General features: G+C 31.2%; 2 protein-coding genes across 2 annotated transcripts in view; one reads left to right on the forward strand and one right to left on the reverse strand.

The window, feature by feature from the left end:
• LOC134720985 (uncharacterized) lies at positions 1-11,439 on the reverse strand. The gene is made up of 5 exons (XM_063583621.1): positions 11,373-11,439; positions 7,182-7,351; positions 3,625-3,918; positions 2,267-2,305; positions 1-1,414 (listed from the first exon to the last, which is right to left on the reverse strand). Exons 2-5 carry the CDS (start codon positions 7,234-7,236, stop codon positions 1,242-1,244), a joined length of 561 nt encoding a protein of 186 aa, XP_063439691.1. The 5' UTR covers positions 7,237-7,351; positions 11,373-11,439; the 3' UTR covers positions 1-1,241.
• The window catches only part of LOC134722443 (hemicentin-1-like), a 24,558-nt gene continuing 6,916 nt past the window's right edge, over positions 9,006-26,647 (forward strand). Inside the window, exons 1-14 of the mRNA XM_063586064.1 lie at positions 9,006-9,117; positions 10,095-10,469; positions 12,358-12,669; positions 13,804-14,085; positions 14,289-14,570; positions 16,414-16,695; positions 17,387-17,665; positions 19,241-19,516; positions 20,040-20,324; positions 20,531-20,812; positions 21,609-21,893; positions 23,563-23,587; positions 24,267-24,391; positions 25,042-25,066. Of these exons, the coding sequence (XP_063442134.1) occupies positions 9,054-9,117; positions 10,095-10,469; positions 12,358-12,669; positions 13,804-14,085; positions 14,289-14,570; positions 16,414-16,695; positions 17,387-17,665; positions 19,241-19,516; positions 20,040-20,324; positions 20,531-20,812; positions 21,609-21,893; positions 23,563-23,587; positions 24,267-24,391; positions 25,042-25,066 (3,179 nt within the window). The 5' untranslated portion in view covers positions 9,006-9,053. The remainder of the gene's footprint in view (positions 9,118-10,094; positions 10,470-12,357; positions 12,670-13,803; positions 14,086-14,288; positions 14,571-16,413; positions 16,696-17,386; positions 17,666-19,240; positions 19,517-20,039; positions 20,325-20,530; positions 20,813-21,608; positions 21,894-23,562; positions 23,588-24,266; positions 24,392-25,041; positions 25,067-26,647) is intronic.

A 26,647-nucleotide genomic window follows, 5' to 3' on the forward strand; every position in this document is an offset into this window, starting at 1 on the left:
GATATAGGAAGATGTGGTGTGAGTGCCAGTGAGACAACTCTCCATCCAAATAACAATGTAAAAAATAAGTTAATAATTATAGGTCAAAGTACAGCCTTCAACACGGAGCCTTGGCTCACATCGAACAACAAGCTATAAAGGGCCCTTAATTACTAGTGTTAAACCATTCAAACGGGAAAACCAACGGTCTAATCTATATAAAAAAACGAGAAACGAGAAACATGTATATCGTCGCTGGGCTTCTAAAATGTCGTATATGACTTTTTTGGCTAAAAATACTTTTTGACACCAATGGTCTGGGCGGGAGGAAATCTTTGGTATTACAAAGTAGCATACAGTTAGAACAATCAAAATGTGAAAAATAAGACATATTACAAAATTGCCAATGTCAGTTGTTTATAAAGTTTACTTCCAAAATGTTGTTTGAAAACTTGAAAATCGTTGTAGAATGATTTTGGTTAAAATATAATTGTATATTCTTTATTTCTGTGAAAATAATTAAAGTTCTTGGATAATCCAGAAATGTCAAAGTTTTTATTTCACTCGGCTATTTACAAAAATGTTCACGTTCACGTACGACATTTCGGAAACATGTATTTTGCCAAAATTTTCAAAGCCTGTTTGTGTGATTTTTATTTTAAAATTTGTCATATATAACATTTTAGAAGCCCAGCGACGATATATTACATAAGCAAACGACAACTACTGTACATCAGATTCCTGACTTTGGACAGGTGCAAACATTTGCATGTTACAATTTACCAAAATAAATCCATTTCACACGAGTTTTTGGGTACATTTCAAATATATTATATAAGAAATAAATAGTGACGTGTAGGTGTAAATTGTTAAAAAGAATTTGTTGTTTCTAAATAACTCTGAAAAATGCACACCAAAGGGAAATACATAAATAATGTGGAGAAATTTAGTTAGAACAAACAGGATAATGATTGTGAACTGAGACGAAGTTGATACTTTACTGACTGTGTGTACAACTGGTAACAACACTTGACTATCCATTTCCCATTACATATTTTGAGTCGATGTTTTTATAATCTATGTTGTTTGACTAAACAAAATCAACCACATTCCATATCAAATAGGTATATATATATATATATGTTTTGAGCCAAAACAATTGCAAAATGAAGAAAAAAACAATAAAGTTAAGATAAACTATGAAAATTGTATCATGTGTAGCATATCACATCGACGTGTTTGCATTTTTATTCAATCGAATATTATATATGATATATGTAATTATATGCGTCCCTTCTCCGTCTCGAGTTTTGATGATATCCATCTCTCCTCGACTTTTGTCTTAATGTACAAAACAAAATTGCTATTACTATAATTAATATAGCAAAGCAAAAACAACCAATTGCGATGCCAGCTATTTGACCGCCATTTAAAACTGAAAAAAAAATATAAAAAAAAATGAGATCATACTTTTTTCAATTACAGAGTTTTCAAAAAAATCATATTGATCATAGTTCAATTGAAATAACGTGACAGTACCCAAATTGCACCTATTTTGACAGTTTTTTCAACTATGTTTTTGTATGATTGTGACAAAAGTTTCCTTTATATGTTTATTTTGTAGCCATATCCTTCTTTATTATATAGATACAACAATTTGATTTTCAATTCATATGGAATCATAAAAAAATTGGTCTGAACTAACCTCCAAACCATCAATGATTCTGTAATGCGGAGTACCCAAATTGCATCCATGCTTAAATTCGCATCGTCAAAAGTCGAATACCAGAGCTTTTTTTTTCTTTTTTTAAAAATATTTTGAACATTTAGATATTTGTCCATGCTTACTCTTCTTTAAAAAAAAATTGAATACTTGAAACATATTGTATTTGCTAATCTTAATAAGATGACAATTTGATGACGTCGCATGGCGTACGGTACATTTTCATTTTTGCTAAATAGGAGCAATTTGGGTACTCGTTGCAATTTGGGTACCGTTACGCAAGCTATGTTTTTTTTTGCCTTCCGATTTAAATCCCATTTGAAAATGTTAAATTTGTCGTTGGGCCCGTTTAGTTCAACTTGTGGAAGAGACCATGTGCGCATTTGGAATCATTTGGCATCGACCATCCGTCGTTGTAAATTTGTAAAACAACTGTTTTTATTTAGTTTGAATTTGAACACGTATCATTTCAAATACTTTTTGGATGTACTTAAAGTGCAAAAGTTAATTGTGAATTTCATTCTGAAAATAACTCTTAATATAGTTTGCTTCAAATCGTCTTACCTGACTCTTCCTGTATTATAGAGGATGATAATTCTGAATCTGAAGAAGAATATGCATAGATATTTATTAGTTTAAAATAAAATAAAATTGAGGTAAGTAATCAATTTAAGACTTCACGAAAAAATTGTGAGCGAAATTTTCCTTTTAAAGATCGACATAAATGAAAAAGAAATTAGTGTTTTATCATTCAACATTCGACAGCAACAAATTGAAAAAAAACTAAACTGTCTGAGGGAGTTGTAACCTTTTTTGATCAAGTGCACAATACTTTGTTTTGTGACTTTGAAAGTTTGCAGTTAAATGTCTCATCTACATCATACCATTACCATTTTACTGTCTCGTTAGCAGATTGTTCTGTCAGGGACAGAAAACCATATGAAATTTTCCCAGCATGTGTAAGTATATAAGGTATACTGTGAATGGCTAGTAATTGGTTTGTATAATTTTTGTGAACGTTTGCTATAAACAACAAAGCCAAATCACCATGAATCATTTACAATCTCAACACAGACTTTATGTTAACTTTAAGACGGACAGCCATATATACCCACCAATATATTTTTCAAATATTTTATACCATGTTCTGATTAATTCACCCAATCAACGTTCATGCATATTTCCATAAGTTTTCACTTTGAAAGTACCATGACATTTTGATAAAGGTTTCTATACTGAAACTAAGCTGTTTCGTCAATATATTGTTATGGACTTTTTATACTAGATATTTTTTTCAGAGATCGCTCTGACGCCTGGCGTTAGACGGTATTTAAAAAAAATACTAGCGGAGAGGGACGTCAGCAGTCCATTAGGAAAACATGGAAATTGGTAACGAAACTTTGGATTCATTTCTTGAAATATTTAAGTAAGCAATACATAGCCCAGAGTTTGGTTTTGCATTTTGCCATGATGATGTTAATTAATAGAATTTAATTATTTTGCATTGCAATTGGTTGCTAGATAGCTGAAGAATAATATATAGCCTTCAAAGTGGGCTTATATTTTTACTTATTGATGGAGGCCGTAAGGTTGCCTATAACTGCATATAATTTCTTGCATTCACTTCACTTTTGTGGATAGTTGTCTCATTAGTGATCATATCACATCTCCTAGTTTTACATCATCTGAACATCAATATTGTTTCATTGGTATTTTCTTGCTTGACAGTCCGTACAGTCACATTTGTGCCCCGATGGTGCAGAAATTATTTGTAGTGGATTTCCATTATCTTTTGCTCAAAACTATCAATTTATATTCGATTCTTTATGACTGCTACCTTGTGAACCAACACTTTGAGAATCAGCGTGTCGTTAGGCTTTATACCTAAATCAAACAATGCATTTATAAATATGCGAACTCACTTATTTGAATTGTATAAGATGTGCGAGCCGAAGCAAAATAACACGTCCATTTCATCTGATTATCTTTATGTTGTAATGGATCAATTACCACATAAATACCAGATACATTTCCGAAAAACCTGTAGTTGTCTCTATAAACTGTGTCACAAAATCCGCCACTGGTACATGTTATAGTCGGAAAGTAAGCATTATCAGTAATCCATGTGGCACCACTGCTAAAGGGGGAGATATAACATGCCAATACGAATTTGGAATTTACTTTGGACGAGCCATATCCTTTAACTAATATATGACCTGTAAACAAAGATTACATATAGTTTACTACAATATTTTAAAGCTTATATAGATTACATTTTCACGCTATAAATAAGTATATATTATAACATGATCTTGTTTATACTGGCCCTGGTATCCTCTCAATGCTTTAGCCGAGGGCCGATATGGGTCGAGGGATTAATCCAGGGCCAATATGGAAAATACCTGTTATAATATATTATCACATATTTCCCTTTTGAAGAAAAGAGAAGATAGTTTTATCATAACGATTAGATTAACCGGAGCAGGTTAAATCTACGATCACTTTTTGAAATAATTGTTTTTAACATTTGGTGCATACAAATGTTTTGTAACCGTTCCCTTTATTTTTCAATATGATACTACACAAAATTGATAAATTGGAATGACTGAACCTAAATCGATAATAATTGGTTGGCCATTGCTACAAGTGGCCATTATTACAAAATTCTCATAACTTTCATTTTATTTACAATCACGACATTGTTCGTCATCGTCGTTAAACATCGAATAACGTTACGTTATTTGAAATCGGACCACATAAACTAATAACTTATGTTTTGCCCCGGGCAGCAATATGGGTAGGACAATTCTGAAGTTATCTCATACTAAAGGTGAAACATGAATATATGTTATAGATAATGTATATTTTAAGGTTTTTCTTGTCGTAGAACACACCAAGGGGTTTCAGGATTGATCAAATGAAAGACCGACCGTAGGAAGGTCTTTCTTTGAGCACTCCTGACACCCCGAGGTGTGTTCTTCGACAAGAAAAACCTTAAAATATCCATTATCTGACTTATATACCGTCAAAAAATATTAGTTGTTATAAAGATTTGCAAAATTTAGTATCCTATATTTCCGACAACACTAAAGTGGGATATTCCTTTCTAATTCGTTCAGGTTTTAATACGCCCTACGGCTCATTTAGAATGTGAAATATAACTCACTAATAAATCTAGACATCAACCTTTCAAAAAATATTATCCATTCACAATTAAAAATATTGTAACTGCATGGAGTAAGACACAAACGTATTGTTACCATCCGATAACGGTGTATGGCAAATACAAGACACATTGTAAGTAATTTATTTTTACCACTTAGTTAATGAAAAAGGGAGAGGGGTATTTTTTTCCTATTTGTAATGTCATTTCTACCGCAAAAAAGTGGTTATTTTTTTGAGACAATTTTAATTGAATCGAATGAAAAATTCAGAAAGATTGTCTTTGGAATAGCAATACATTTTATTAACAGATAATCAGGATATAATTATATACCCTCCGCATCTGACCCTTTTCTGAGTTACGTTAATGTTATTCAATAGAATATAAAACTATCTTATTAGTTGATAATTTCATAGAGTAATAAGTATAAATGAATTTAAAAAAGTTAAGAACTTACACAAAGACGAATGTAAATACATGAAGGTCACAGTATGATTTCCTATTCAGCGTTTATCGTCCTGAATATGCATGAAATATTTGCCACTGGACTTTAAGCAAGGAACCAAAAATCAACTAACCTATTCAGTGTGACTCAATAAGATTTTCAAAATCTAACACATGAATATTTTAAATCTGGCTTTTTTCTTTATGAAAGTCTATATTAAAATTCTTCCCACATATATGATAAATAAATGTTTCTTTATTGTAGCGATAAATTAACAAAACTTCACGCAATATTTGTTTCTAAAATTAAAATACGGGCAATGAAGGTATCTTTTACATCTATCATCGATTGAACTTTAAATATAAATTTCCAAATCTGCAACAAAAAACTATCAGACGAATAAAATTTTGAAGTAAATTATAGATTGCATTTTTATCAAGGAAAATAATGACCTCACACAGGTCATTATTTTATGCCTTTGAGCATATTTAATTGAAACATGGTATCGCCCGGGTTGATTCTGAAAAAGAATGACCTGTCGTTCTGAAAGAAAATAACTCCATATAGGTATATAAGTAATATAAATTTACATTGAAACACGTCAATAATATTTTTAACCCTATACATACAAAAAAAAACTTAGAAAAGACACAAGGTTCTCCCATCTAGCATATATAAACTATAATTTAGTCAAAACCACGTCAACACTGCTATAGCTAATAATAGTGTGTCATAACTAGAAAGACACCATACCAAGCATAGTTTGCTCTATTGTTATTGTTTAGGTTAAAGGATCTAACTAATATTTGTTTTAGTTGGTATCTTTGTCAGAAAAATCTGTCCGTTATGTTAGATTTTTTTATTCTTTACTTTATTGTTACACAATTTTAGCTGCAGCGGCCCATTTATTGACAGATAGACTAATTATGTAGGAACTATAAACGGCTGTCAAACGGACCTCTTCCTTTTTTTTTTAATAACGTTGGAGATGCGATAAAGAGCCCACTACACGATAAAAACATTTGTCCTTACATTCTTAAAAAATGTTATGCAATTCGTTATTTGAGTAATAGAAAAACAAAAATATATGGGGTATTCATCTAAGATACAAATCAGTACATGCTCAGCAATATAACTCGCCAAAATCAAAGGAATAACGCTTTAATTACTGTTTTCCTCATGAATCCGTTGTATTTATGATAATTTGCTTTCTTCTCGATAGTTGCACAAAACTTTTTGTATAAAGGCAAATTTTTATCTAACACGATTTTTCATTAAGTATAAACTGGAACAAGAGTTACATGTACACCCACTTATTTACAGGATATTGATTTTTATTTCAAAAACTTCGGAGTTTGGAGAAACTTCCATTACAGTTTGGGGCCACTCAGTGGTGTAGAGTAGTTAATACGTTAGATTCGCATACATTTTGTCGTGTAGTGGTTAGATATCGTTTATACAATTAACGCATTTACCAAAAGTAATTTCCGTAGTAATTAGAAAATTCGCTTTAAAGAAGAATAACCTGTTCAATGGTTCCTTTCTACTTTTGTCTACTGTTAAACCCGTAGCTAGAGATGGATATCGCATGAAATTATGCGTGTACGATAAGTTAAAGAAAACTATTGTCAACATTGAAAGTGAAACAAAGGTAAATCTTTCTTATGCAGGTAAGCGAGATGATCAACATATATTTTTGATCTATAATATAAAATTAAACTGACCTAGAAAACAAAAACAATTGCACGAGTTCATTATCTATTTATATCTATATTTATGTTTAACGCGTATATGACTATCGCATGTATTCAGAGGTCAAATATTAGAACGTTAATTAGGCAATGTAACATAGCAACAATTGAAAAACTCACCGTTTACTGATTTCCAGGTTAAACAAATAAATATGCAGACTCTGAAATAATTCATGATTTCATTTCATATCCTTTACGAAATGTTTATATACGTTGTTTGACTACTGTTACAGCTTAATGTACAAATTAAATTATTTGACACATCTAGGAGTACTTCTACATGTATAAGGCTGAAATAATCCAAACAATATTATAAGTATGCATGATATTTACAGTAATTATATTTGTATCAAATTGCTAAATTGCAAGCTTGTCATCATTTGTTTTGAATGTTCAAAAAAGAAATGTCTTTTTAAAAACACAATACACTCGTTTAATGTTACATTTGTTGTAAAAAATAATTATGGATGTGTATTCAATTTTGTATAGTATTATTTTAAAAATCATGCATTGTCAATCTCCCTTAATAGCAAAAATATAAAACAAGAACTCTTGTACTGAACTTCTGTTAATAGTGATAATATAAACTAACATACTTATATTAAGGCGTGAGAACATATAAAATGTTGACCAATTTTAAACAATTATTTAAATGAAGTATAATTAAAAAATATTATCTGATCTTGAAGAACGGGTTGCAATTGTATTACGTCTTGTGTATTATAGATACAAACAATTTCAATATAATCAATGTGTACTAGTGTTTTAAATCATTACTGAATGCATCTATGTTCAACGCACGCATATTCGAAGCAAAATGCTATATACGGATTTGTGCTATAGAAGGGTTATCAAATCTTCAAATATGTGTGTCCCTCAGGTCAAAACTATTTTAAGATATGTTTACATGTAAAATTGATAATTCTATTTTTTTTTTTTCGCCGTGTGACAAATGTGTTGCAGATTTCTGATAACATCTAACATAAATCTTTTTTGTCTTTGCATTACGTTTATCATAAATATGGTTGACAGTTGAAGTTAACAATTCCCAATTTCTGAATCTGTCTAATTTTTTTCATTGTTCGCAAACCCCGTATAAAGATCGTTTCCGTCCCTCGACTATTTTCAATTCAATTAATCAATCAGTTTTAGAGTAGCATGCGGTTTAGATCTGGAACTATTGTTGATTTTGGATTGTTCGTACCTTTGTTGGCGATATAAAGCAACTATATCGTGTTGGTGTACGTTATTCACTATATATTTCCTAGAATGCATTAGATAAGTAATGGCTGATTGTTGCTTAATATACTTAATTGTAAGACTAGTTTATGATGATTTATATATATATATATATCTAAACGACAATTGTTTGTGAAATAAGAGATAAACACCGTTTCCAAATATAATTGAAAAAATGCAAACAATAGTATAAAGAACTGAAGACCGAGCGACCAGAACGCCACCAAAATTCGTCTTTTCATGTGTACTAGGATTATAATACGTTCCTGCTTTTATGTGGAGCCCGTTGTGTTGCCCAAGCAAGTCCAAATTTGGCAATAAGTTGCTTCTGGTACACTTTGTAATGTCGCAACAGTGGACAATCTGATGTGATTGTCGATAAGTAGAACATATAAGTCGTGGCTTAAATCTGATCGTTCATCTTATGTTTTAAAATAATGTATAGCTTCGGTTCCTTATACACTCTTCCTGTATTGTACTCAATAAGGGCTATTATGGATAGCGGTGTCTTGAACGCTAAAACCATTAACATATGTTTAGTTGCTTACATACATTTGACAGTAAGTGTGTCAAATAGGTGTATATTGGCTTTGATTTATTTAAAATCAATGTTCGTTTTAAAATCTATTTTACGAAATTTAAAGTGTATATGTATGAGGTTGAAATAAGGTAAACGTTTCCGGATAACTAATTAGAATTCACAGTTGTAAATGAGGACGTAGAATAACTAATGTGTCAGTAACCTGCAATGAAATGAGGATGTTCGGTTTTCAAGGATGTTTACTAATTTTGATGCAACTTTCTGTTGTATTGAAAGGTATTTGTTTATTTGTTAATTATTGAATGCAATGTTATGATATTTTCATACTGTGGTTTTGCCATATTGCAGAAATGATTTGCTAATACCTGAACTTATGTAACCAAAATAATAACTATTACAGAGGGGTGAAAGATACCAGATTGACATTCAAACTCGTAATTAAATAGTTTTGAGAGAACATCAAACACTTATCTCATCGTGTATGCATATTGTTTCAAAAAAATGTTGTGTGGTCAATTATTACTATACCTATATCATGTATATACTAGCCTTTATATTAATTACGAACAAAAGCAAAATTGATCGAATGCAATGGACAGTTTCTTTGTAAAGTAGGTCAAATATAGTTTGTGAACAATCTATGTTTAAACTGAATAAGCAGTAAATGATACATTTCAAAAGTCTGATTGTCAAATGTCAAAAAAAGTGTGTCTTGGTATATAAACCATAGTAAAATCTTGGAGAGGTTTTTCTGTACTGCACATAATTTTATCTTTGAAAAATTAAAATGACCTATTCATGCTATAGTTGTTTTTTCCTGAGACTATTGTGAATACTGTTTTTGACCGGTTTTTTTAACCATAGTTTGTATGGTAATATAAATGTGGCTATTAACGGACATTTTTGCCACTTGGATGTTTGTGACCTGAATCAAACACACTTAATTAGTGTTCATAACACATTTATTTATACATTTCAGTTGCATATGAATGGTTGGGTTTGTAACTAGAGTCGGAATCACTCCTTTCTACGATTTGATTATTAAACTCGTAAATAAGTACTTATCGATGTACAGATACCTTAAAAAATACAAAAAGAAGAAAGATCAATCTAAAACTGCAAACAAAGTGTAGATGAAATCCATTTCTGTTTATATTGTAATAGAAACAGTTATCTATAATAGAAAAGTCTATTGTTATTTTTTGATAAATGAGAATATGCACACGTTTTAATCAAAACTGTTTTCATTGTAGGCAGCAGAGCTCAACAAGCTGTAATGTACCCACTTACACCAGCATATGTTGATTTGCACCAGCATCTTATATTTATGTGTAAAATATCACTACGCAATAACTGGAGAAGTACATCCTTTCACGACGAAACAAACAATGGTGGTGCCCCCAGTGTTGGATTGTTTTTCAATGCAACAAACGGTTCTTGCAACATAAGCTCTGTCTCGTTTTCAAAGTATAATGCGTCATGTGATTCTACAAAGGGGGAATACAATTTAACAATTCTCGATGTAGATGAGCAATACCATAATGCGTTCATCCTTTGCAAAGCCCAATATGGAGTCGGAAATAGTAATGATGTATTTGCCTATGGAAACACGTCAATTTACGTCAGAGGTAGAATTTATGAATTTAATTCATGATAGTTTTAATTACTTTCAGAGTGTATTAAAATATGTTTTACACTTTAAACAGGGTTCCTCAAGAAAAGCCCGTTTTTTCAATAGTGCATACGTACAACGGCCTGGTGGGCCACCTATAAGCGACTGTCAACAACGTCCGTGTATTTACTTATGAACTGTTCAACGCATGCTTTTCAAATTTTAAAGTGGTTTTATTTATGAACAAATTGAAGCCAAGTTTGATATTTCCGTTAATTGATTTATTAAATAGGGAACCAATTTGATTTTCACTAATTTCGCTTTTTGTTTATACATTTGAACTTGTTGATCGATCAACGATTGTTTTTAATATTTGTAAATTTTGTTTCTGATGACCAAATTAAAATCAAATTAAATTTTTCATTTTCTATTTTTGTCGTTCGTTAGTTTCGATTATTAATAAATTGCAAAATGGCACTTGAGAGAAGTTTAGGTCCGGACACAATTGAATGGTGAAAATTGAATTTTCAGATAAACCAACAAATATAGATGATATACATGCATTATTGATTATCAAATTATGTATACTCGTATGAAATGCCCAACTCCATTGAGAACTTGAACTGAAACTCCTTCAAATTACTTCATTCGGCAAAAGAGAGATATATCAATATATTTTTGATTTAGAAAACAAACCGGTTTAATTGTCAAAATCTGTCTTATTCGTGTAATTTTCACCTGATTGTACATACAGGTACCGTGTCATTTTTTTTTATGAAAAATGTTTTCTTTCATATCACAATCACACATACAATAACTGTTCAAACTCCTATTCGCATCTTTTCTGTTCTTTGGATTTTAAAATTCTTTAAATCAAATAACTAATTAGATTAAATGTCAGTTTAACTATTGTACTTACCGACGTGTATAGAATAACCTGTCTGTTTTACAAATTATGAATTGCATTCAAGTGTTTTGAAAAAAATAGGTTCATCTTAAATATTTAATACTAACTTAGGTCTTTAAATCATTATATATATACACACGAAAAGACACAATCGTTTTGATCAATGTATATTTACAAATTTAAATGAACATCATGGATATATTGAACATTTAGAATCAGATATGATAAATCTTATTTTGTATACATAGTTGTGTCCTTTACAACAAATACATTTGTATATGAAATGTATTTACCTGTTTATTTTTGTCCTACAGTTGTAATCACACGTAGTAGACAAGATGTATCTACGTATTTAACCATTTATTTAAAAGAAAAAAATTGCATGATTTTGTTTTATTTTAATATCTCCTTTGCTTTTCCCCAATTTGCCTTTGTTGAATATGACCATTTAAAAAAAAAAAAAAACTGTGCAGAATTTATCAAATAAAGAAATACTTGGCATGAGTAGGGTTTTATCCTGTCCAGTCCTATCATTGTATAAAGACATATTTTATTGCCTTTTAAATCATCACTAGAAGTCAAACAATCCAATTGTCATCCTTTATTTCATGTTACCTCAAGGGTCCTAAATAATCTATAGAAACATCATATTGAAAATAATGGTGCTTTGAAATGCTTAAAATATATGTTTATGACTTAGAAATATTTTATTGCTTTAAAATGTAGGACTGTTGGCAAAATAATATTATCTATCCTATGAACTATTCAACATTTATATATAAGACCACTATACAGATTTAGACTAGCGACAAAGAGAAGCGACTAAAGTTTAAGTGTAACTTATATCTTTAATTTCTGTTGTAATTTTCAATGGACCTCGGTCATTTATTGTTAAGACTGTCCATCAAAGTAAAACAAATTTACTTTGTCTCATTGGCACTCACACCACATCTTCCTCTATCTATTTATACGCAATTGAAAGCTATTTTATTTTCAGTACACTTGACAGAAATATTGCTATCAAACACTACAATCATCAGCGATGTCACCCATGACACCTCTGTTGAATGTAAAGTTACCAGTAGACCAGCTGCATCCTTAACATGGATTAAAGTTAATTCAGAGGGAACAGTCCAAGACATATCCTCATCATCGACAACAACTGTATCCAACGGAATAACAGGAGAAATGGTTAACAGTATACTGAACTTTCGATTTACGGCAACAGATAATGGTGGCCTAATTTATTGTCATGCCAATAATTCAATATCAACTATAAATTCCTCTTTTGTCGCTTTGAGTGTATATTGTAAGTGCATAACTACAGTTTTTACAGTGCTGCCGAATTATCGTGATTTATATCAATTAAAGCCGTAAATAGCGTGCTGGTTTGTGTCACCAAAGGCTCCGTTGTGAAGACCGTACAAGGACATACCATGGTTTTCTTAAATTATGACTTAGATGGAGAGTTGTCTTATTAGCACTTATACCACATCTATACATATATTATGAATTTTAGTTGTATCAAATTAAAACACTTTATTCTTTTTAATAATCTTTGATTTAGTTTATGAATGAAATGGTATTTTGTGGAAAAAAACAACATAAGAATGTATTAAGACAATGATTTTTATTAACGAGTAAACGTCCTATTGGGAGGAGCACCTGTTCTGTTTTGTGACTGATAAGGCCTGCCTTAATGTTTTAATACTTGTGAAAATTCATCAAGACCTTTTCTATATTATTATCCAGATATTTGAAAACAAAATTTGTGCAATTTTCAATCGAGTTTAAGTTTCTAAAATATTGAAAAGGGACAATTCATACTACACGTACAGTTTGTCCTATCTAAATAGAAAAAAAGTAGCCATATTAACAATGAATTTTCACGTAACTAACTGTGTAAACCATCACCTGACTTTAAAGACATGACACTACATGAGTCCTATACAGATTGTGTATGATCTCCGAAAAACAACTTTCAACTGTAAATATGATTTGTTTTTTTTGTCGTCGGTCCGTTGTCCTTATTATAAAATTGTAAACTGTGCAACCCACTTTTTAAAAACGTACATTACATAAATTCGTTAAATACTACAAATACTTTGTAATACCTGAAACATAGATCTAGCGCTTATTATCGAACTTTAATCAGGTCGACAAAAAATCATTGTTGAATTTAAAATAGAATTTCGATATATCATTACTGTATCAATATCTCCGCAAGACAAAAATGTTGTATTTATTAACTACATATATTTGAATCGCGATAATAAATAATTATTGTAAAATGCATTCGATCCTTTACCTTCAATTCTTTAGTGACAGTGTTATCAACTAAAATGAATATTCATAAAGCTGCATATGGTCTTCTTAGCTTGTGTAACATATATAGGAACTAATAAGAAATGATATTTGTTCTGTATTTATATCTTACATTTAGATCCACCTTCAGATGATCCAACTATACAGCAGACACCTAATCGACCAATCATTAGTGGGGAAAAAGTAGTTCTGACATGTTCTATATCCGGTGGTTTTCCATTACCTGTATTGACATGGAACTGTTCCGGTAACATCACAAAGAACACTTCCGGAAATACTGCTTTCTATGCTATCATTTTTATGGCTTACAAACAAGACAACGGGAAAATTTGTACTTGTTCTGCCACACATCCAGTAGCAGAGTATAGACCACAGATGCATGCCACTCTTTACGTATACTGTAAGTATATATATATAAACAAATAATGTACAAACGCACAAAACAGCGATTTCTTGGAGTGATTCTCAATTGTTGTATTAGTCTTATTTTGTTATATCATCAGGGTTGAATATAAACATTTACCAAATTTATTTTACGATAAAACTTAAACAACAGCTGTACAGGTTAAAATCAAGATTCACTAGAAATTATTTCAATTTCAGTTCCTCCAGAAAAGTTTCCCGTTCTTACGCAAATACCAGAAGGCCAAGTTCAAACCGGCAGCTCTGTTTTGTTGGTTTGTTCCGTAAATGGTGGTAATCCTGTGGCAACATTAACCTGGAATTGTACTGGAGTTATTAGTATGAACTCATCGGAAACAACTGCTATGAGTTTCATTGAAATACCTGTTACTCAGTTTAACCATAGAATGGTTTGTTCCTGTTTGGCTACCCATATTATAGACACTTATAAACAAATAGCTCATCACCTTCTAGATGTAATTTGTAAGTACATTTTTTTAAATAACTGCAATGGAAAATCTGGAAATGACAGCTTTCTTTTATGGTGAATGTTCTGATAACAATAAAAACTGAAAACGAAATTTGAAATTTAGATAACGACTTAACTTTTAAATTCAACGAACATATACATTACATAAGTATATAAAATCCTAAAAAAATAAATAAAAAAAACAACAGGGAATCAAGTGTTATGATTTCATACATTTAACATAGTGAAAATGTAATAATCGTATAAATTCCTGTAATATTCTAACATATAGATACTAGATTGCCAATGAGACAACTCTCCAAATGATCAAAGCCCATACAGCAAAGTCAGCTATAAAAGGCCCCGAAATAACTGTGGCAGGGTTTAACATGTTAGCGGGATCCCAACCCTCCCTTTAACCTTGGACAGTAGTATAGCAGTACAACATAAGAACATACTATACAAATCAGTTAAAAAAGGTTTAACTCATCAGACGGACAAAATTACAAGTGGATGTGACCAGGTACTTGTACATCCCAACAAAAAACAAAACACTAGGTACAGATCTGAGCGTACTCGCATTTTACTGACAGCTAGTTCAAAGTCACTAACAACTAATAAAAAAATCATGCATCTAAGACTACATATAGCTTGTTTCAAAAATGTTGTGTATTTTAAAACGATATAATAAATCTACAATCATCACCTTTAAAGTCCTTAAGGTTTATGTACCCTTCTGTAGCCATTTTTGTACGAACTTTTCAAACTTCAATTGTATTAAAACTACAGATATAATGAATAATAGAGATAGACCATTTTGTACATACTCCAAGGGGAAACTTGATGCAAAGCATTATTTTTTACTGTTCCATTGCTTTTAATAGAAAAAGAGGACTTTGTGGCAAATAAATCAAGATTTTTACAGAAAATCCACAGCCTTTATCCTTGTACTCTCATATTTGGCAATTTTATGACTGAAAGATATAGGATTATTGCATGCAGTGCTAGCATTGGTTTCCTTAAAAACAAGTTTATAAATGTAGTTATTGGTTAAAATAAATATGAATATGGCCAAAATCAAGTACACCTTTTAGGGTGCGCTCGACTTTAGTGACTCAGCAGAGGTGTTTTGGAATTTACAGGTTGCTTAGATCTTTTTGTAAAAAAATAAACACTAGCACATCATAGAATATCAAGTGAGTAAGTTATGTTTCAAATTTTAAAACAAAAATCTCGGTATTAAAGGCTGTGGATTTTCTACATAAATCTTGAATTATTTGCCACAAAGTCCTCTTTTTCTATCAAATGCAATGAAACAGTAAAAAAAAAAGGCTTTGCATCAAGTTTCCCCTTGGAATATGTACTTAATGTCCTATCTCTATTATTCATTATATCTGTAGTTTTGAAACAATTGAGGTTTGAAAAATTCGTACAAAAATGGCTTCAGAAGGGTACATAAACCTTAATACTATATTCTCTTATTAACAGTGCTAGATTGGTAATCTTAATCAAAATTGTTGTTTTAAATCGTTCTTACGTTTGGCCTTATCATATTTTTTTGTTGAGAGTACCTTAATCATATATTTGAGCGCATTACACACGCTTTGAGATTAATAACGTAAGGATACGTTTTCAGTTTGTACATTGGCAGATAGTGAACTTACAATGTATATGAAGTATTTCATTGTGTCGGCTACGTATTAAAAACAAATACAACATAATGTATAGAAAGGCACTTCGTTCATGATGAGTGATAAACAAGAAACTGAAAAATCTACTTTCATCTAGCAAATTCGTTACTAGATGTGAAATATGATTATACAAAAACCTAAGCAAAACATTTATGTTAATTCTTAGTTCCACCAGACGTTAATCCAACAGTACGACAAGCTACTCCTGGACCAATAGATACCGGAACATCAGTTACATTGATTTGTTCTGTTCCTGGAGGCAATCCGTTGGCTACAGTGACTTGGGATTGTCATGGTATCAGTTCAAACACCTCGACAGAAACTGAAGCAGTGTTAGAAATTGAGTTAACAGTGGACAAAAATTATAATGGAAGAATTTGTAGTTGTTCTGCTACTCATCCTATAGCAACTTACAGACCCACATCTCAAATTTCACTGGTTGTTTATTGTACGTTTTATAGAAACACACAAGTACAGTGATAAATTATGCATACAAATAGTAGAAGTACATACAATTACAGAATTGAATCAATTTCTATTGTGAATTCAAACATCGTATATACAAGAACTTTCTTCTGAGTTTTTATTTGTTTTGAATTCTCCTTAAAAATAAAAAAATATATACCTATATCGAATTATGCATAGGATCTTATACTTTAAAAAGAATAAGTAGCACCAGCATATTTGAAACGTTGACTGCATAAAATATGTTTTTGAATGAAAATATTCGACTCTACAATATGTTTTTGATGGAAACAACACATGATTTTATTTTTTAGTGCATATTACGGAATTTGATGAGACTGTTATTAAAGAGAGAGGGTTAGCGCTATAGAACCAGGTTTAATCCACCATTTTCTACATTTGAAAATGCATGTACCAAGTCAGGAATATGACAGTTATTGTCTATTCGTTTTGATGCGTTTTGTTATTTGATTTTGCCATGTGATTATGGACTTTCCGTATTGATTTTCCTCTGAGTTCAGTATTTTTGTGATTTACTTTTTACAAAGTTGTTCCTTTCTTAATTATGTTGATAGTCAAATCATAGTCAAATCATGGGAACATTAACTGGCCCGTGATCTGACCAAACGACGGTGTGCTGTTTTACTAATTTATATATTTTTATTCATTTTTAGTTCCGCCTAGTAAACTAAATTTAGAATTGAAACCTGAAATGCCATGGTTTGTCGGAAACATAACAGAAATAGAATGTGTATCTGAACCAGGAAATCCAGAATCAATATTCGAATGGACTAGTGATAATATGACAGTGGATTTTAATATGTCCGCGTTAATCATAGGACCTCTCACGAAATATAACAATGGGAAAGTAGTTATTTGTACCGTTCAGAATGAATATACCAAAAGACGTGGATTGATATTGAAATCAAATGTTGTACATACAAATGTAGAATGTAAGTTCTTTGAATTTTAGGATTGGTTTTCCGTAATTGCTACTGAAGTCAATGTTTCATAATAGTAATAAAAAAATAATTGATGTGGTACGATTACCAATGAGACAAATTCACCTGAGACCGTATGAGTCAAGATTTACAATTCAGTTAAAGTTAGCGGTAATGATAGCATTCCATCAATTTCTCTGTCCATATAATAAAGCTAAATATGTACGATGGCTCGCTGCGAAGCAGCAACGTTTTCATATATGTGGTAATAGTTATCAAAGGTACCAGGATTATAATTTAGTAATGGCAGACGCGCGTTTCGTCTACATAAGACTTATCAGTGACGCTCATATCAAAATATGCATAAAGCCAAACAAGTACAAAGTTGAAGAGCATTGAGGATCCAAAATCCCAAAAAGTTGTGCCAAATACGGCTTATGTAATCCATGCCTGGGATAAGAAAATCCTTAGTTTTTTTCAGTCGAAAATTCAAAGTTTTGTAACCGGAAATTTATAAAAACGATAACATTATTGATATTCATGTCAACACCGAAGTGTTGACTACTAGGCTGGTAATACCCTCGGGGACGAAACGTCCACCAGCAGTGGCATCGACCCAGTGGTGTAAATAGTTATCAAAGGTACGAGGATTATAATTTATAATTTATAATGGTAACATTTGCAGGGTACGACGTGGGTATCATTTTCCGTAATTCAGATACTAGTACCTCGAAAAGCAATTTGCGCTTCTCGAGGTTAAGAAAATTTGTTTTTCACACAACCTGTACATTGACAGTTCATAAATGCATTGTGTTACAACCCTATTTATGTGCTATGGTAATCTGCCATTCATATCTGCACAGATAGTAAAGCCTAGTCACTTTGTAAAATAGAAAGATGTGAAACATATCTAAACAGATTTTTTTTGTCAAGGTACAATTTTATTTTCATCAATTTGGGACACATAATAGACATCGACACCATATAACGCTGAATGACTTACACAAGCAATCGCTTTTATACTGTTCAGCGTTTCTATTTGAAAATGAGTTTTGTTTACATATAATATTTGAATACAATAGTTTCAGAATTTTGTGAATTGATTGTTATTGCGATATTGTGCGAATGGTGGATAATGCGAGATTTACTACTTTGATTTCAGGGAACACAGACTACAAGTATAAATTATGTAAACAAATTTATTGTTTATCTTAGACCGCGGTTATACTTTTAATCCAAATTTGCGGCGATTTAATTTCGTGATTTTCTTATTAACCTGATGAAGTAAGACAAGGATAGACCAAGATTTTGAATTTTCTTGACAATTCATGTTCGCGATATTTGTTCTTCTCGAAAAAATCGCGAAAATAAATCGTTCTAAAAAATTAGTTTGTTTACAGTAATCCTACCGGTATTTGAAATACGATATCTATTCTAACGCAACTTTCCCAATAAGAACATCATAACACAAACCAATAATTTAAGACCATATGTCTGGTATTTTGAAAAGGACGAGTGTCTTTTTCATTAGATGATTTATATATATTTGTCTATGACTTTAGTTTAAAGTAACTTTTTCTATGATAGATTTTCCTGAAATTTCCATTGCCACTTTACCATTATTCGTGAACGAAGGTGACAATGTGTCAATTACGTGCAATGTCTTTGGTAATCCTGTTCCAATAGTTACGTGGTTTCAACAGGACCAGAATATAACAAAACGTCAAATAAACCAGTCCATCCTTCATTTGTTTGATGTTGGTCGTTTATTGAATGAAGAGCTGTATACATGTAAGGCATTCGCAACTTCTACAACATATGGTTCTCTTGTAGCGGAAAATACAACAGAACTAGTAGTTTATTGTGAGTATCCATAACTTTACACATGTACATTTTTGTCTTACAGTTAACGTTTTAAAAAATAAGAATACAAAATAAATGATTCTTTCATATGATAGATAGTAAGTTGTAGTATATACACCATTGACATAAATAATCGATTTGTATCTTTAGAGAAAATGCTAAATTTCGTTCATATCACATATATTAGTAATGTATTCAAAGTGCACGTCCGTTTACATACACAAACATGTTCTTCCACTTCGCTGACTGTATACTCGATAGGCAACAGAAAAAGCTGAGTTTTGAATTTGACATGTTATGAATACAAAATAATAACATGAGGTGATCAAACGAACAACTAGTTTGAGATGAAACACATCATACTTTCATACTTTATTGTATATATCCAAATGGAAATTAAATGGCGGAAACACTTCTATGAAATTATAACTTTGCAATACACTGTTGACATTGGTATCATCAAACATTTTCAAAACCCATTAAACCAAATATAAATACAAATCGTAAATTTGATATTTTACAGATCCGCCAGTCATTACAAACCTCGAAGTTTTGAATGGACAGACAGTATCTGAAAATGAGGCTGTTACATTCCGATGTGAAGTTGAAAGTAATCCTATTTCAAATATCACATGGTTGTTTTTAATTGATCAGACGAAACTTAACGAAGAAAACAGTGTTCATACCAGTACTTACACCATACCCAATACCAACTGTTTCCATACAGGCACATACCAATGTCAGGCTGCAAACAACAGAAGTGGGGTTATTTCTACATATGCCAAAGATGTTGCTTTAAATGTTATGTGTAGGTAGCTTAAACATTACAGAAATCTTGAGAAGTATTTCATATGTCACATACACGTCACCATTTAATACATATTGGTTTTGTGAACATGTATAGTCTTCATTATTGGTAATCTGTTTCTATGTATATTCTGATGCATTTTACGAATTGAAATTATTAAAATACACATATCACAAATACGTAAAATGCAAATTTCTATTTATCAGGTTCACCGCGTTTAGATACCCGATATCAAAGCCTACCCAAAATAGTCGCTGTTGAAGAAAATGGTGACTTAGAACTATCTGCTCATATAGTAGCATATCCTTCACCAGAAATTCGTTGGATATTTATAAATGAAGTCAATTCCACATCAGCATTGGTTGGGAACGTATATGTTTCAAACTTGCATATAACAGATTTTAAACAATCGGAGTTTGGAGAATATACCTTGTTTTCATTTAATGACCACGGGAACCTTTTTGTAAAAGTAAATGTTGTTCCAAAAGGTGAGTATTTACATTCGATGGCAGTTCTAAGGAGTCATATTTTGTTATCAAACGACGTTTAACCATGTTAACAATACCGAATACCAAAGTACAGATAGAAGCGTTCTGTTATATAAAAAATATTTTTTATTGAATCTTATAATTTTTTGACTGTCTACACATACGTCACTTATTTTTAATGGAACAGAAATTTAGTTAGTGATAACCAAAAATAAAAGAAAAAAATTGATTCAAGCACCTTTTTTTATCAAAATGTTTAGAGCGTATAACTGCGTCAGTCTGTTGAAACAGGTTAATGCTGTATTTTAGCATTTCTTCCTTTTTATAAAAATATATTAAGCTTTGTACATATAGTAGGTATGACCATTCTTAAGTATATGTATTACATGTATTATGTAACAGCATAGTTAAACCTTTTTCCCGATTCGAGCATTACTGATGACTCTTTGGGATTTAAAACGCGCGTGTTGTGTATAATTTTATTTCTGCTTTCAAGGATTATTGTATAGATAAAGATTGCGATAAGTTAAGGTTTCTTTAGAGACACTTGTTAACCAAGCAATAATATAGCTGAATAGTAATCAAAGGTAACAGGCGTATTATTTATTACCCCAGACACGCGTTTCGTCTACACATGACTCATCAGTGTCGCTCAGATCATAAAAAGACGGCTAAGTTAATATATGCCTGGGATAGATAATCCTTTGTATGTCGAAGTGCTGACTATTGGGTTAAATTGTACGAGTGAAATATTAATATTAGAAAACAACTATTTTTATTCCTGTATATTACAAAGGTAAACCCATGCCACCTTCTAAAGTAATAGTGGTGTGTAAGAGTACATCTGTGGCAATGTTTTGGAATTCTGAATTTGATGGAGGCGCTAGGCAAACGTTTATGGTTTTATATTGGAGAACGTTAGACGGTACAACGATTTCGTCAGCACTAGTAGAAAACCTAACTGAGAAGACTGTCATCAAAGAAATATTGCCTGATTCCAACTATAGTTTTATAGTTCAAGCTACAAATAAGCATGGAACCTCAAACTCTACAATTAAAACGTGCAAGACTGACGTCAAAGGCAAGTACTATTCATGTTTTTTCTCTAAAGACGTTTTTATCAAATGAATGACACAATTATCTTGACAACGTTTCACGTCACTAAATGAGACCTATTACGTAATTGGCATTCATTACTAGTTGATTTGTATAACTTGTTTTTTTCTTATTTTCTAAGTAGTATTGTGGCGTTTATTTCGCCGTTTTGGTATTTTAACGAATGGCATGTTTTCTTTTCAATTGATACATTTTTAATATTCCTTTGGAATCATCCGCCTTTGTAAATAATGTTTCCTAATAATATCAAATATGTATTCGTTCCTAATCATACGATTCTGCAAAGTCTATAAAAATGAGGAGATGTATGACTGCCTATTAGACAATTATCTGCTTGACTTTAAATGGAATGGTAGTTAGCAATTAGTAGGTTTCAATATTGAGATTGCAGTAAAAAATCTGCGAAAAAAGATAAACACATATATAGTGTTTGAATTGTATTATCAGCTAACATAGCAATAATAAAAATCTTATCTAACGAAGAACTTAAAAGTGATTTGTAATTGGTCTTGATCTATGCATTCATCAATTCTATTAGAAAAAAAAAACAAAAAAAAAAACATAAAATTACTTCACATTAGATAAATGCAGTTGAATTAAATTGAGAATGGAAATGGGGAATGTGTCAAAGAGACAACAACCCGACCATAGAAAAAAACAACAGCAGAAGGTTACCAACATGTTTTCAAAGTAACGAGAAATTCCCGCACCCGAAGGCAACCTTCAATTGGCCCCCTAACCAAATATATACTAGTTCAGTGACAATGAACGCCATACTAATTTCCAAATTGTACTCAAGAAACTAAAATTGAAATAATACAAGACTAACAAAGGCCAAAGACTCCTGACTTGGGACAGGCTCAAAAATGCGGCAGGGTTAAACATGTTTGTGAGATCTCAATCCTTCCACTATACCTCTAGCCAATGTAGAAAAGTAAACGTGTTTAATGCCTTCACTGTTTCATTTTGCAACTAGTATGAAAATAAATGCAACATTGACAAATTTTACTTTTCATTGATTGATATAATATTTGATCAACAGCTATCACTATATTACTAAATACAAGTTCACTTTTACACCATATTGAAACCGGAATAGAAAGTTAACCGTGATTTATGATGGGAAATGGATACAACTATGAAGCTAATTTTTTCAAAACATCTTTTAAAATTATAATATAAAAGATTTTTTCCCATCTATTCAGAAATTGCATTCAAAGTAGAACAGAGTGGAACGTCTGACGCAACCATAGCTACTGCCGTCGTTGCTGTAATTTTATCACTCGTTATCATATTAATGATTTCTGTTTTCATCTTAATACCGTTTTGTGAGTATTACTGCTTAGTCTTCTCAGTATATTTTTTTTCATTTTTAACATGTAATAGTTTTTGATAATGTCTGATTAGTTAAGATCATAGCTTTTATATTTCATGACACAACATGTTGAATATTATTTTAACAAATTAATATACATTCATGCAATATGAATTTCTTTATGTCTTTAGTATATTAAATTCAACGATAACAAATTCACTTCAATAATTCCTTTCATCGAGAGTGAATTTCATGGAGAAAATGCTATAAAGATATATACTTATATGCATGTAATTACATATTGAAATATTTGTTTCAGATCGCAAGCGTCAGAACAAAGAAAGGTAAATAACATGTTTAGACCGTGACACTTCGTTCCATTTTGAAGTAAAACTATTTAAGTCGATGTTTTGATGGATTAATTAAATATCTTTCGACAAGGGTTATATTATAGTAAAATCGGATCCACATTGATGAAAATTTTTTGAAACGGGATAAATGAATGGTTCTTCTTTCATTGTCAATTCTACCACATCTGCTCATGTTTAAATATTACAGCTAGTAACTTTGTCAAAATATATTGAGGTACACAATGTATAGTATTTTATACATGGAACAACGACAGATCCATGCTGTACATCTGTGATTTTGTAGTTCTGTCATATGGCACTTTGTACGTAAATTTGGTTTTACATTTTAATGTAAATTTATGAACTAAACGAAGCAAACAATACGGAAATGTACTGCTGTTAATTGTGTCTAATAACAAATAAATATGAACAGATTTTGAAAACTATTTACCAGGGCAACAGCTTTTAAAACTGTTGACCGTGAAATAATCTTTAAAATGGGATAAGGAAAACAAAGGGTATGCAGCCATTCATTATCATACATCGAAAATATACAGACAACGTCATCACTAAAAAGAAAAAGACATACAGACAACAACAGTACACAAAACAAAATGATAAATATGAATCAGTTGTTAGAATGAAATAAATGAGTACACCTATATATTTGAAGTTTGAAGAACCAAAACCAGGGGTATCTGAAGCCAGTACGGGATGTTTCTGTTAGATCAGCAAGAGACAATGTTTATCAGCTGCCGTTAAACCAACAATATGAATCTATTCGTCAGAGTGCTGTTGGTAACTATTTTTTACTTCATTTTATTTGATTTTGTTTGAAATTTGAAGGTTAATACAAATCGAAACACAAAACGATATATGTGAAAGGCACGGTATAGCAAACATATGAAAACATAGTTTCTCTCCATTTTTTATTTAACTTATACGTGTATTAATTAACTTGTGATAAGATGCAAATTCACCCAAAGTGCAATTGTTCCTATTTACTTTTATATCTGTAAACACCTTTGGAAAACATAACGATGCAATATTAGCTGATGGTAAAAAAATGAGAATAGAAATATGGAATGTGTCAAGGAGAAAATAGCCCGACCAAGTGCATAAACAGCCAAATGCTACCAATAGGTTTTTAACAGGATGCAGGCTTCTAAAAAAATATAAGATTTATGACATAAAAATATAATTGTGCTTCGCAAACAGTCTTTAGACCCAATGCAAGCTTGCAGTTGATACGTTAGTAGAAGACAAATCATAATGGAGAAGACTAACAAACAACATAACTTAACCAAAAGAACAAAATGAAAGTCAAAGTAAAACCTGCCAGAACAGTTTTAAAATATATTCTAGAAAATGATATATATAGTTTAAACAACACATTTTGCATATTTGAATACGCTTGTAATTGTTTATTTATTTCATTTCTTTTGCAGTTGAAGTTAATGCGAATCCTTCAAGGTAAACATAAAAGTATAAAACACGGCTATCATCATTAAGACATTGATATATAAAGAATAAAAATCTTTAAGCTGAAGATTTGTAATGGTCGCTCGTCGTTCACAATGTAATATATTGTTTTATAAGTTAACAGTCTTTCACATCGTTGTCCTTCCACAGCCATAAGTTTTTCATTTGAAGCAGGATGCAGTCCTTATTTCATTTAAATAGAAAATAAATAAAATACAGAACTTCAAGGAAAATTCAAAACTGAAATCAAAAGTTCAAACACATTGACCGAATGGATAACAACTGTCATATTTCTGACTTGACAGGCATTTTCGTATGAAGAAAATGGTGGATTGAACCTGGTTTAACAGCTAACTAAACCTCTCACTTGCACGACAGTCACATCAAATGTCCTTATATTGACAATGATACGTAGACAAAACAAGCAGAAACAATAGGTAAAAATGTCAAAAATTGGGGTACTGCAGTCAACATTGTGTTACCATATTAATCAATATAAAACAAACAAATGTAACAAAGAAGCATAATAAGCATACATCACATTTAAAAACCTTATTTTGCTTTTTATTATACAATTTTAATGATCTATGCAAAATCCACCAATAAAGGCTTGTGAAAAGTAAAAACACAAAAATACCGAACTCCGAGGAAAATTCAAAAAGGAAAATCAAAAATCAAAAGGCAAAATCAAAAGTCCAAACACATCAAACGAATGGGTAACAACTGTCATATTCCTGACTTGGTACAGGCATTTTCTAATGTAGAAAATGGTGGATTGAACCTGGTTTTATAGCTAGCTAAACCTCTCACTTATATGACAGTCGCATCAAATTCCATTAAATTGTCAACGATGCATGGACAAAACAAACATACTCAAAGAGTAAAAATGTCAAAATAGGGGTACAACAGTCAATATTGTGTTATCATCTTAATATCTCTACATAAACAACAAATGTAACAAAGAAGCACAAAAAGGCATACATTAATTTAACATTCTCATTTTGCTTTTCTTATACGGCTGAATTTATCTATGTAAAGTCTACCCATAATGATAGAAGGTTTCATTACTGGTTTAAAAATGCGCGTTTGAAATTCGCATAGGTAGACATAAAAATAATTTTGTCGTATGACGGCATACATAAATGAAGACTTACGTAAAGTTGATATAACAAAAACAGACTTAACAGTAAAAGTAATAATAATAAATAAAATAATGGTGTGGTTCAAAGTATGACGGGATACATAAGAACAGTTTCACGTCAAATACGGCTGCATTTATCTAGTATGTAAAGTCTACCCATAAATGATAGAAGGTTTTCATTACTGGTGTAAAATAGCGCGTTTGAAATTCGCACAGGTAGACATAAAAAATAATTTTGTCGTATGTCGGCATACATAAATACAGACTCGCGTAAAGTAGATATACCAAAAACCAGACTTAACAGTAAAAGTAATAATAATAAATAAAATAATGGTTTGGTTCAAAGTATGACGGGATACATAAGTACAGTTTCACGTCAAATGTATATCATGAAAAATGAGTTATCGCCAATTATACATGTTAAGTTAATG

Source organism: Mytilus trossulus, chromosome 6, assembly GCF_036588685.1.
Source record: "Mytilus trossulus isolate FHL-02 chromosome 6, PNRI_Mtr1.1.1.hap1, whole genome shotgun sequence".
Taxonomy (NCBI): domain Eukaryota; kingdom Metazoa; phylum Mollusca; class Bivalvia; order Mytilida; family Mytilidae; genus Mytilus; species Mytilus trossulus.